Source organism: Pelodiscus sinensis, chromosome 9, assembly GCF_052426305.1.
Source record: "Pelodiscus sinensis isolate ZL-2025 chromosome 9, ASM5242630v1, whole genome shotgun sequence".
Taxonomy (NCBI): domain Eukaryota; kingdom Metazoa; phylum Chordata; order Testudines; family Trionychidae; genus Pelodiscus; species Pelodiscus sinensis.
In genome coordinates, this window is record NC_143060.1 from 67201620 (window position 1) to 67214805 (window position 13186).

A 13186-nucleotide genomic window follows, 5' to 3' on the forward strand; every position below is an offset into this window, starting at 1 on the left:
AAAACTGCTACATGAACCGCTGAGGGTGCTACACTCCACGTGGGTTTCTGATCACACAGGCAAGCCTCGGGGGCCCACCTGTAACATTAGAAACACACCTGCTAGGGGCTAGAAAAAAGACAATGGCATTTGGCAAACTCTATCCTTCCTGCAGGTGAAAAATGGGGCCCAGCCCTAGATAAAGGGCATGCTCTATCCCAGCCACAAGCCTACTTCCTTAACAGCATTCGTGAAGGTGCCTCTGCGCAGTTCCACCCCAGGACAAACTGGACTGTGAGAAGGCGGGAGAGGGTCTCTTCTGAAAATAACGTGCATGCAGACAGAAAACTCCACACTAAAGGACATGACCATTTGCAAGTGTTTATTTCACGGTGACCCGGGGCTGGTTTCAAGTAGACCAGCAGACAAACTGTAGCTGCCTACTTGCCTGCCCACAGGAAGAGAGGGGAGTCGCTCGGGCTGCTTGTCACTCCAGCCCCCCTACCTTACTGCCGGAGACACTCTGTGACCACATCTCACACTGTCAGAGGCGCAGCAGACTAAGTGTTCTCTGGAGATGCAGAGGAATTTGAATCTGTCCTTCTGTTATGTCTGTTCTCTGAGAGTTCACTTCCTAGGTAAGGACAGAAACAGACACCTTACTGTGGAGAGGTGCAGGGGGCGCCTTTACAGAGATCTGATTTACAAAACTGATCCCGAACAGGAAAGAAAGTTTCTAGCACTTGGACCAAAAATTCAACTGCAAAAGTTGCATCACAATGGAGCTGTTTCTATTGGCCAGTGAGAAACTGGAAATTAAATGCTATAGCCCCACAATATGAATCTCGCTTCAGCTACAGTTTGACTTTGCCACAAGAAGTGGAGAGCAGTGACACTAGGTAGAACACGACATTGACACAAGAGCTTGGTTTTTAAAACTCAATACTATTCTTTATCACCAACTTCACAGAAACATGAAACAAACGTTTTCTTGAAGAAATGTTCTATTTTCTGCACCATCACACATGCTGGACTGTTCTTGTAGGATAGTTAGCAAGTGCTGGAACGCGAGTGGTAGGGATACACTTGTTTGAGGAATACAGAGGGGAAAGAAATAATGCAACGATTCTGGAAATAGACTGGTGTCAGGAAAACAGATTAAACTACTTGCATTACGCCTGGGCCAATACCTTTTTAATTACACCAAAAGACTGTTCTGAGACATGTTAAAACAAACTCTTACACACAACTGGCAGGAAAGTGAGATTTACAAACTAGGCGTTTAATTTTGTAGGAGTCCGTGACAGTAGTCTTTCACTGTCTAAGACTCAAGATAATGTAATTTTAAGGCATAATTTAATATCCATTTATTCCTAAAGCAACTGAAAATTTAACAAGCAAAGATGTCAGACAACGTAAACCCAACAACAGCTAGTTCGACAAGGGTGAAAGCCATTACAATATATACAGGGCAGAATCAGCCTTCAAACAAGGGAGTCTTGTTTTAAAAAGCAAAAGCAGACTCAGATTGGAGAAAGCAAACATTGCTGACACAAGGAATGTCCATTAGATTCCATTTCTCACTAGCGCTACTCTCTGAAAGGGAGGAAGAGGTGACTGCTGCCAGCAGCCCCTAGTTAGGATAAATGTCAGATCAACTGCTCCAGGAGACACCCAACAGCACCGTTATGAGCTTAGTACTGTGGGAGCTGAGTCCAGTGCCTAGAGGAGGAGCCTCGTGCCCACCCAAACTCTATGCCTACAATTCAGATTTGCTAAGGGGTGTGGTACTTAGGGTCATTTTCAGGACACACCCTTACGGGGGACAGCCCTGGGTGGATTCTAATGCACATCCCTGGGAACAAAGTGTGCTACACGCATACCCCTGCCATGCTACAAGTGCTCCCTCTCCGGTGACTGCCAGCACCTCACAGCCACCAGAATCTCACATAGACTATTAACATGATAAAAAAAACAGCCACAGCTGCCAGTTTGGCATAGGTGGAACGCATGTTAAGGTACTTTGCATCCTGACGGTACTTCTTGGACAGACTGGACAAGTTGTTGGCCTTGGAGTCCAAAGCTGTTGAAGAGAAAGTGGAAGCAGATTAGTTGCATGATTAATACCACCAAGACACTCCCACAGTGTTGTGTTGGTAGATAACCGCAGCTGCTGTCTTGGAGCTGTATCTGATTTACTGCGCCCCCCGAGCTCCAAACTCCTACTATTCCAAAGGATTCCTTTGGTAAGCTCACTAGGTTTAACTGCATTGACTATGTCTGGGGCGTTACACAGAAGGGAACAACAGTAGCTGCAGCAGCGGGAGGCTCCCCAGCACCATGTCAACTCAACACCTCACTCCTGTCCGGGAGTCACATCGCTACCATTCATCTCTGTGGGGCGAGAACAGCCCCGCACCCAGGGGGGGCCCTGGCTCCTCCAGGGAAGATTAGAAATGGCCAGGTGGTTTATGATGTAGATCAGAAATTAAAATGCACACTCAGCTGGACACATACGCTACAAAGCAACACTCAGGAAGCCCCCTTTGCCACGATGCCTCAGAGTCCATCCCTCAGCGCCTCCTGCCCACCAGCCTCAGCGCGGGGAAGGCATTTCAAAGGCTCAACTCCCTGTACCTGAGAGCGCCTCTCCGCGTTGTAAGACTTCTTCAATGTTGGCCACCATGATTCGCTGCACATCCTGTAACTCTGTATTGATGGAGCCCAGGTTCCTTCTTGCCCGGCTGTCAATGTAGAGCTTTTTGGTCTTCTGGATGTAAGTGTCTGGAACAAAAGGTGGTTGTTAACATGAAAATCTTTTCCTCCCAGCACTTCCTGCTGGCCATGCAGAGAACATCCCTGAGTCAGCCTTCCCCACTTTCCCTCCACAACTGCTCTCACCACAACACTCACTGCCCTACTCTGACGAGATCCCAACCACCCAAACCTCCAGACTGCATATCCCAGGGGGAGCAGGACAGCCCCGTCCTCCCCAGACGGACACAAGGATGACACGTTTTAGAGCAGGTCGCATCCTGCATGCCTTCACCAGGGACAAAGCAGCAGACAGGACTGGAGCCCTTTGGGCTTAGAAGAACAAGCCACCCAGAAGACGACATGTACATCCGAAGCCAATTAGCCCAGAGGTTTCCCCGATGCTTCCCGAGTGGCTTCACATTCGCATCCCACATCTCTCCAATGCTGCCGTAACAGTACAGCAGAGAGCTGGTTTGGAAGCTCTGCCATGCTTGGAGTGACCTCAAGTGAGAGGAAGTTTGCTGCTTTGCTTCTCCCCTTTAAAATGCAATCAAGGGAGAACCGCTGCCTAGAGGAATCATAGGGCTGCCCACAGAGCACGACTACCGGTGTGCGGGCCACCCCAGTGGCAGAGCACTGCAGGAAGAGAGAGCAAGAGCACACGAATGCTAACAAGAAAAAAGCCAACACTCAAAAGCAGAAAGTTGGATTATAGGAAATTTGCCGTTTTCCCTGCCATTGCTCCATTCACATACCTGGCAGTCCTGGCTCACAGAGAACACCAGATTTCTCCACTGCCAGTGGTAAGTTCCAAGGTCTGAGCTGGGAGAGGCTAATGTGGCCAAACAAACAGGATGCTTATTAATTAGTCTCAAGGGGAAGGACCTCACCGAACTCAATGAAGGAATAGGGCCTGGAGACCGTCGGCACCTTCTTTCCATGCTGTTCGTCGAACTCAGAATACAAATCCTCCAGGTACGCAAAGGCCAGCTTCTTGGGGAAGTTGGCTTCGCACAACACCAGGTAACATACCCCTTTCTCAATAACGTAGCTAGAAGAGATCAAACAGGACACATGTTAACCTTGCCCCGCAGGACACCACTTTTCCCTCTTCCCTTCTCTGTGGCGGAGTGCCTCCGTCTTTCAGTTTATTACTACAGCCCATACAAAAGTGTATCAGGCATCACACAGCACAGATGGTTTCAGACACGTCTCCAATATTGGGATATGTTGTCACTCTACTAACCATTTCCCTTCCTGTGCAAGTCCCATAATCTCATTCTACCCACCCAACTAGGAGGACTTTACATGCGACAACCTGCTTGATGACTGGCTGTACAACAGCCTCCCAGGGCACAACCCTGCAAGGTGACGAGAGCGCCCCATGCCTGGCAGATTGGGGTCCTCAGTGAGGAGTGGCGAATGACTCCTTTCTGCAAGCTCGTCTCACCAGGACATCGTAAAGCTTTTTCCTTTGGTTCTGTGACGAGTCCAACTCACCTCAGTTTGTGGGTACAGACTACATCTAGCATTCCTTGCTAAGGGGACAGTTTGCTTGGGATGGATGCTGGAGTGTAAGGGTCAGGTTCTCAGCGCACATGTGAGGACACAGTTACGCTACTGCAAGTCTCATGACTGCACTTCCACGTCTAAACATTAGGCTTCATTTCAAACCCTTCTGAATGCCTTAGTTTCTCTTTCAGCTATGTCTAGACTACATCCTTCTTTCGAAAGAGGGATGCTAATTAGATATATCGAAATTGCAAATGAAGTCAGGATTTGAATTTTCCACGCTTCATTTGCATAATTGCGTCACGGCGGTTTTTTTTTCAAAAAACGCTATTTCAAAAGTTAAACCGTGGTCTAGACACGGTTTTTTAAGAAAAGAAAAGTCTTTTTCGAAAGATCCTGTACCCCTCAAAAAATTAGGTTTACAGGATGTTTCAAAAAAGCTTTTCTTTTTGAAAGAACCTCTCCTAGATCGCGGTTTCCTATGGGTTCAAAACTTCCATCACGCATCTGCACTACCATAAATATAATGGTAAATGTAACCTGTAAATTACCCTTCTTTTCCTATCAACACCTGTGTGTAGAGATTTAGGACACCATTAATGTGCACACTGTCGTAACTGACCAATTCTTTCTTCAAACACTAGGCCACTGTGTGGAATCAAAGTTTGAAATCATACAATAGCCTAGTAAAAGTGGTAGCCACATGTACATCCTCACGGCAGCTCCAAGCAGACAGATCTCATTTTTCTCCTCTTAGCCTCTAGAGCCCCAGACGTGTAAATTGTTCAAATTTGCCATATTCAATAATTAGTTATTGGACACAAAGGCAAGGATTATCCATTTGTGATGCAATCTCCACCTGGCACTTACTAGCTTTTGAAAAAAGCCTCCAACAACAATGGACATCACCTCGAATAAGAGTGTAGTCACCACTGTCCACCAAGGAACAGAAAATACTCACAGATTTGCTTCTTGATTTCCCTAAGGAATTCCCTACCATATACCTCACAGCCCAGGACTCTGTTTCTACAGTATGTTCCAAACAGTATGAGGCAAACCATCATTTCTGATCCCTGTCTTCAGTGTTCTGGTCTGACTAGTAATCCAATACATGTACTGGATCCCTTCCAGCATACCACCAATCATTAGCAAGCGCTTGGGCAATCCATAACATTTCAGGGTTCAAAGAGTAAAAGAAGAAAACCTCTTTCAACACAAACCTTTTTTAAGATAGGGAAAAATCTCACGTGAGACACATAACAGCAAGTTAAAGGCAAGTATAAGAAGAGCACAGTATCTTCTCTTAGCACGATCCCCGACCATGTGCACAGATACACCATTATGTAGTTTTGATCTGAGCTCTCCCGCCTTGGTCCCCATTCTTCCCAGAGCTGTTCTTACTCCCTTTATAGTAGCTGTTTTAGATTCCTAGTCTTCTATCTCAGCAGAGACAGCACATGGATTTAGAACTGCCAACCCCAGATTAACTTGAATAGGATTTTTTTATATAATTACTTGTTTTTTTCATCTTTAACACACATTAACACTTTTTGGCATGACATTTAACACAGTAGAAATCATGCAACTAGGTCTCTTTGCTATTAGTATATGTAAAGGGTCAAAGACACAGCTGGCTACCTTCAACCTTTTGAATTCTAGATTTCTGATCGTTTATCTATGCAGTGTCAATGTGCACGCTTTCGGAATTCAAATCCTTATATTTACTTTAAGAAAGAAGAAAAAAATCACTTCTTTAACAGGCACCATCTGGCAAAGGCCAAGGGTTGGTTCTCAAGGAAGCTAGTAATCTGTGCACATAAAGATTTAAGACCCTAATCAGCCAAAGGTCAGCTCATGACTAATTTCACAGCAGGCTACGAAGGCACTTATTGCCTGTGTATGTATCAGCATGCATACTCACATGCTCAAACTGAGTTGCTCATAAGGCTCACTGTAATCGACATTTAAAATGACTGAAGAAATTTCTTCAAACCTGGGTTTTCAGACTCAGCAACAGCCACATTTTTTCAAACGTTTTCAGATTATTCATATAGTAGTTTTCAGTGTTCGTTTAGGCTATTCATATAGTAGTTTTCAATAGTTTCAGCTGTACTATGATTTAGTCTTGCTACTATCTTGCCCTCAATGAGATCATATGGAAATTAACCGCATTGAAAACAATTTCCTTTAGCAATTTTGACTTTGGCACCTTTTATTTAATTATCCCCTTGGTTTAGTGTTAGGCGAGAAAGTAACTAGCCATGTCTTTATACTTTGCATCAATTTCACGTCCCCTCTTATAATGTTTTGAATCTTTAGTTTACAACCTGCGTGGTGCAGGAGTTAAAATTATTCCTTTCAATCCACATAGCTTTGGACATGTCAACAATTTCATGTCATCTGCCACTGTGCTGCTTAGCTTGGTCAGGACTCTCTAAACTGCATCAGTCCTCTCAGGTCTTTCCTAATGTATGTGATATCCCACCAGCAGAGTTTGCTATCTTGCTGCTTATTCTGAGCAAGTCTGCTAAGACATCAGTAAGCTTTACAGTTGGTCCTATCTTAGAAGGGTCTACGAGGGAAGCAAAGGGCAAACATTATAGAAGATTTTAGTAAGACAGCAAACTCAAAAGAGATGAGCTGAACACAACTAAGATACTTTGGAATATTAATACTAGACGATATAAAAATATGGACGATGCTTGCTGGAGAGTAGGGATGTGAATAGTTAATTGGTTATGTTTAACTGGTTAACCACTTAAATGGGGGCAGGCGGAGCGGGGGAGGGTGTGCTTCAGCCCACCCACTTTGGAGTGCAGCTACCTGCAGCATGCCTGTCTTGGCCTGAGGTAGACAGGGACTGCTCTGGCTGGGCAGACATGTTTAACCGGTTAACTGATTAAACCAGACTTTACAACCCTACTGGAGAGCAGAAATGCTGAAAAGTTTCAGGGAAATAACAGACAACAATTCAATGAGTTTGCAGTAGAGGGCTGGTACATGAAAGGAAATGCTCTAGTAGAGCGAAGAGAGTCTTATATAGGCTGAACCAGGTGTGGTAATGCTAACCTAGGGTACGTCTAGACTACAGGCTTTTGTCGACAGATACTGTTGACAAAGAGCATCTAGACTACATTCAGTTCTGTCGACAAAGCAAGCTGCTTTGTCGACATGGCAGTGTAGACGCAAAGGACAGTTTAGATGCAATAATGCCTTCTGTCGACAAAAGGCGTTATTCCTCGTAAAATGAGGTTTACCAGCGTCGACAAAACTGCTGAGTTCTGTCGACGTTATGTCGACAGAACTCAGTGGTAGTGTAGACGCAGGTTTAGTTTTGTCGACAAAAATCCACTTTTGTCGACAAAACCCGTAGTCTAGACACACCCCTAGAGTATAGGTGCAACTTCTCACTTTAGCCTCAGAGAATCTACAGAACATTAGGTGCCAGAATGAATAGCAGATACAACCTGTAGAGAAAACTTAAGGGAAAGCGAAAACATGTAGTCTACAGAACAAATAATGGGGGAATGCAAGAATTTGACAGGAACGTGTGAAGTTTAATAATGCTAGAGAAGAACAGAAATTAAAAAAAATATATAAAAGGAGATAACACACTCTCCTTTGAGCACAGGTTTCCCATGGGCTGGTAGGATACATTACTGACTCTTACTCATCTCTCATGGCCCAAATTCTACTGAACCTCTAATGTCTTCTGGAAGTACCTTTTGGTTTTCTAAAAACGTAAGTTGGGATGCTGACACTTTCCACCTCTACAGCACTTTATACTTACTGGAAAGCCATTGATCCTGCTTCTAGGGTGCATCTGGTAGGTGACTGTTCATTCAATTTCCGGAAAAGCTGTTTAGCTTGGCTCTGGTACTGCTGCAGGTCCCGACCTGACTGAGAAGCAGAAAAAGTCTATTAGGCCAGGTTCTACCACATGGCACAGTGAACTGCAAACAATACAACAGTCTTTTAAGGCACAGGCAGGCCCTTTTCCCAGAAGGACACTAATACAATGTCCACAGCTAACTGCAAAGAGTTTTACCAGAACTGGATCTGAAGTTGATGGGCACAATCAAACTAAGTAGTACATGCTGGTAGATCTCAGGAATCTACCTCTGATGAATACATCAGTCCCCATTTTTGGAAGTCCCTATGAAGTTGTGGCTTTTGGGGTTTGGGGATTTTTTTAAGCATTTCTTGCAGAGGGTCTTGGCCCAGAGAACATGTGTCAGTAGAACTTGAGTTCTACTAACCCTGGGTTTACAATGCAGGAATGACAATCTCTCTCTGGCCAGGAGAATTAGCTTGCTTCCTCAAAAGCATGCATGTATGTATGCAAGGATGAGAATCTCAGTGGCACTGAGGGGTGAGTCTTGGCTTCTTATATAGTTCTGATCTACTTTGGGATCTCTGTGGAAAAAGAGTCTTTGGGAACTTCATTGTTACTAGGGGGGACACAATCTCTCTCTCTCTCTAAGTCCAAACACTGTGGGACAAGGGAATGCCTATATCTTGATGCCAAATCTAGTTTCCACCTCTCCCCAGGGAGCTTGGGATACACTTAAAGTTCAATCAAAATAGCTGCATCAGGCATGGAGTGAAAAAGCCACTCACCTCACTAACAGCCATGTTGTACTAAACTAACCCCCACTGCCGATGCAACTGCAGCCTCTGTCCCCCTGATCTCAGTCTGAGGGGGACTCTGGGCTAGGAAGGAGGGTCTGAAGAGGGGACTTTCTGGGCTGGAAAATGGACAGTGAGTGTCAGCAGACCCTCCAGAAATTGGAGGGCATGATTCCGGGAAGGGGGGAAGGCTGTGAGCTGTTGATGGAAGAATAGCATAGTTTGGAGAGATGGCAGTTCTACACAACACAAAAGACCCTTTCAGCAATGGAGGGTGAGACCACTGCAGCCTATAAAATACGTTAAGCTAACTTTAACCAAGGCCTAATTTGTATTTAAGTGTGGAGAAATACAGAAAATTAAACTTGTTAGTGTTAAAAAAAAGGCTAAAAAAACCAACCCCCAGCCCCCTGACAGTACTAAAGACATGATCCAAAATTATATTGTGGCTCCATTTTGGTTATAACTAGTTTTAGCAGGGCTTTTAATAAGCATTTTTAAAATGTGTCATCAAAATGTTTATATTAATAGTCTGAAAAGAACATTGGTGCAAGTATTAATTTAAATAATATATAATGTAACTAGTCAAAAAAGTGGCAAAATTACAAATCTGGTTATGGGTGGGTAGATTTAATATTAATGAATATTATAGTGGCTCATAACACAAGTAGCCTTGCTGAACTGCAAAAAAGCTCCAACTACCATTAAAATGGTACCGTTAGATTCCAGAATGATAAGGCTGTACTTGACTCGGTGGTCAGTGCCCTAATCACCCCTTAACATGTTATTTTATGTCTCTTGAGTGCCAGGAGGTGGGTGAGTTTCATCTTCAAGGAGTCACAGGGTGAGAAGCACAGTGGCAGAGGTCATCAGCTGCCTGAAACTCACACCTGCCAGCAAACTCAAGCAGTACCTCAATCTTCTGAGAAGGCACATACCCAAACCACCCTTTTACAGCCTCTGTTCCCCGAGGGATTGATTTCAATCTGAGGGGCGCTCTGGGTCAGAAAGGGAGGGTCTGGAGGGGGGCATTCTGGGCTGGAAAGCAGACAGTGAGCATCAGGAGACTTGAGCCTGGGATGGGGGACATGGGTCTGGGAAGGGAGAAGGCCCGTGGGACGGCCAAGAAGGCACAGGAAGAGGGGAGCCCTGGGAAGGCAGGGTGGTGGCAGAGGGGGCCCAGGAAGGGGGTCCCTGGGCAGGCGGGGGGTAGCAGGGGGGCCCTGGGCGGGTGGGGGATGGCAGGGGGGGCCCTGGGCAGGCGGGGGGGCGCCCGGGAAGGGGGGCGGCGGGGTGGTGCCCGGGAAGGGGGGCGGCGGGGGGAGCCTGGGCAGGCGGGGGGGCCAGGGAAGGGGGTCCCTGGGCAGGCGGGGCCCTGGGCAGCCGGGGGACGCGGGATGTGGCAGGGGGGCCCTAGGGAGGCGGGGGGTGGCGGAGGGTGCCCTGGGCAGGCGTGGGACGGGGGCCCGGGAAGGGGGGCCCTGGGCAGCCGGGGGGGGCCCTGGGCAGGCGGGGGGGGCACGGGAAGGGGGGCCCTGGGCAGGCGGGGGGGGGCCCTGGGCAGGCGGGGGGGGGCCCTGGGCAGGCGGGGGGGGCACGGGAAGGGGGGCCCTGGGCAGGCGGGGGGGGCCCTGGGCAGGCGGGGGGGGCCCTGGGCAGGCGGGGGGGGGGCCCGGGAAGGGGGGGCCCTGGGCAGGGGGGGGCACGGGAAGGGGGGCCCTGGGCAGGCGGGGGACGGGGGCCCGGGAAGGGGGGCCCTGGGCAGGCGGGGGGGGCACGGGAAGGGGGGCCCTGGGCAGGCGGGGGGGGGCCCTGGGCAGGCGGGGGGGGCCACGGGAAGGGGGGCCCTGGGCAGGCGGGGGGGTCCTGGGCAGGCGGGGGGGGCCACGGGAAGGGGGGCCCTGGGCAGGCGGGGGGGGCCCTGGGCAGGCGGGGGGCTCCGGGCCGCGCGGGGGGAGGGCCCCGCTCTCACCTGCTCATCCTCCTGCATGGAGGCGGCCAGAGGGAGCCCGTCCGCCACCCGCGCGATCATTGTCAGCAGCACCATGTCCGCGCCGCTCCGCCCCGGGCGCCGCCCGGCCCCGCCACCCTCAGCCTGGCCTCGACTACTGAGGTGGCCGGAAACAGCCAACTCAGCATCCGGGCGCCCTCGCCGGAAGTACCGGGCTACTTCCGGTCCCCGCCAAACGCAGCCCGGCCGGCGCCGCTCGCTTCCGGCCGGAGCGGCCCGGGGGGTAGGGCTGCCCAGGGGCGAAGGGGCGCTCTGCAATCGGCCGGCAGCCGGGCCCTCGTGCCGAGCTGCCAGTGGCAGGATCGCAGCGTCCGCGAGCAGACCCCCAGGGCGGCGCGGGCATCCCACCGGGGCGGCGCGGGAGGCTCAGAGGAGGGGCCCTGGAGTCCAGCCCGACCCGGGACCGTTGCGTGGGGACAGGGGCTCGGGGGCTAGCGCTGGGACGTGCACCCCGGGACCATTGCGCGGGGACAGGGGCTCGGGGGCTAGCGCTGTGACGTGCACCGGGACCATTGCGCGGGGACAGGGGCTCGGGGGCTAGCGCTGCGACGTGCGCCCCGGGACCATTGCGCGGGGACAGGGGCTCGGGGGCTAGCGCTGTGACGTGCACCGGGACCATTGCGCGGGGACAGGGGCTCGGGGGCTAGCGCTGCGACGCGCGCCCCGGGACCATTGCGTGGGGACAGGGGCTCGGGGGCTAGCGCTGTGACGTGCGCGCCGGGACCATTGCGTGGGGACAGGGGCTCGGGGGCTAGCGCTGGGACGTTCACCCCGGGACCATTGCGCGGGGACAGGGGCTCGGGGGCTAGCGCTGTGACGTGCGCCCCGGGACCATTGCGCGGGGACAGGGGCTCGGGGGCTAGCGCTGTGACGTGCACGCCGGGACCATTGCGTGGGGACAGGGGCTCGGGGGCTAGCGCTGGGACGTGCACCCCGGGACCATTGCGTGGGGACAGGGGCTCGGGGGCTAGCGCTGTGACGTGCGCCCCGGGACCATTGCGTGGGGACAGGGGCTCGGGGGCTAGCGCTGTGACGTGCACCCCGGGACCATTGCGTGGGGACAGGGGCTCGGGGGCTAGCGCTGCGACGTGCGCCCCGGGACCATTGCGTGGGGACAGGGGCTCGGGGGCTAGCGCTGTGACGTGCACCCCGGGACCATTGCGTGGGGACAGGGGCTCGGGGGCTAGCGCTGTGACGTGCACGCCGGGACCATTGCGCGGGGACAGGGGCTCGGGGGCTAGCGCTGTGACGTGCACCCCGGGACCATTGCGCGGGGACAGGGGCTCGGGGGCTAGCGCTGGGACGTGCGCCGGGACCATTGCGTGGGGACAGGGGCTCGGGGGCTAGCGCTGGGACGTGCGCCGGGACCATTGCGCGGGGACAGGGGCTCGGGGGCTAGCGCTGGGACGTGCACCCCGGGACCATTGCGCGGGGACAGGGGCTCGGGGGCTAGCGCTGCGACGTGCACCCCGGGACCATTGCGTGGGGACAGGGGCTCGGGGGCTAGCGCTGCGACGTGCGCCCCGGGACCATTGCGTGGGGACAGGGGCTCGGGGGCTAGCGCTGCGACGCGCGCCCCGGGACCATTGCGCGGGGACAGGGGCTCGGGGGCTAGCGCTGCGACGTGCGCCCCGGGACCATTGCGCGGGGACAGGGGCTCGGGGGCTAGCGCTGGGACGCGCGCCCCGGGACCATTGCGCGGGGACAGGGGCTCGGGGGCTAGCGCTGCGACGTGCACCGGGACCATTGCGCGGGGACAGGGGCTCGGGGGCTAGCGCTGGGACGCGCGCCCCGGGACCATTGCGCGGGGACAGGGGCTCGGGGGCTAGCGCTGCGACGTGCGCCCCGGGACCATTGCGCGGGGACAGGGGCTCGGGGGCTAGCGCTGCGACGCGCGCCCCGGGACCATTGCGTGGGGACAGGGGCTCGGGGGCTAGCGCTGCGACGCGCGCCCCGGGACCATTGCGTGGGGACAGGGGCTCGGGGGCTAGCGCTGGGACGCGCGCCCCGGGACCATTGCGTGGGGACAGGGGCTCGGGGGCTAGCGCTGGGACGCGCGCCCCGGGACCATTGCGCGGGGACAGGGGCTCGGGGGCTAGCGCTGGGACGCGCGCCCCGGGACCATTGCGTGGGGACAGGGGCTCGGGGGCTAGCGCTGCGACGCGCGCCCCGGGACCATTGCGCGGGGACAGGGGCTCGGGGGCTAGCGCTGGGACGCGCGCCCCGGGACCATTGCGTGGGGACAGGGGCTCGGGGGCTAGCGCTGCGACGCGCGCCCCGGGACCATTGCGCGGGGAC

At 52.9% G+C, this 13186-nt stretch overlaps 1 protein-coding gene across 1 annotated transcript; it reads right to left on the bottom strand.

Moving 5' to 3' along the window:
• Positions 1 to 340: 340 nt before the first annotated feature.
• On the bottom strand, positions 341 to 11021 carry SEC22B (SEC22 homolog B, vesicle trafficking protein). The gene is made up of 5 exons (XM_075916315.2): positions 10850 to 11021; positions 8039 to 8148; positions 3627 to 3787; positions 2617 to 2763; positions 341 to 2062 (listed from the first exon to the last, which is right to left on the bottom strand). The coding sequence occupies exons 1-5, from the start codon at positions 10922 to 10924 to the stop codon at positions 1908 to 1910; spliced, it is 648 nt and encodes a 215-aa protein (XP_075772430.1). The 5' UTR covers positions 10925 to 11021; the 3' UTR covers positions 341 to 1907.
• Between the last annotated feature and the right edge of the window lie 2165 nt (positions 11022 to 13186).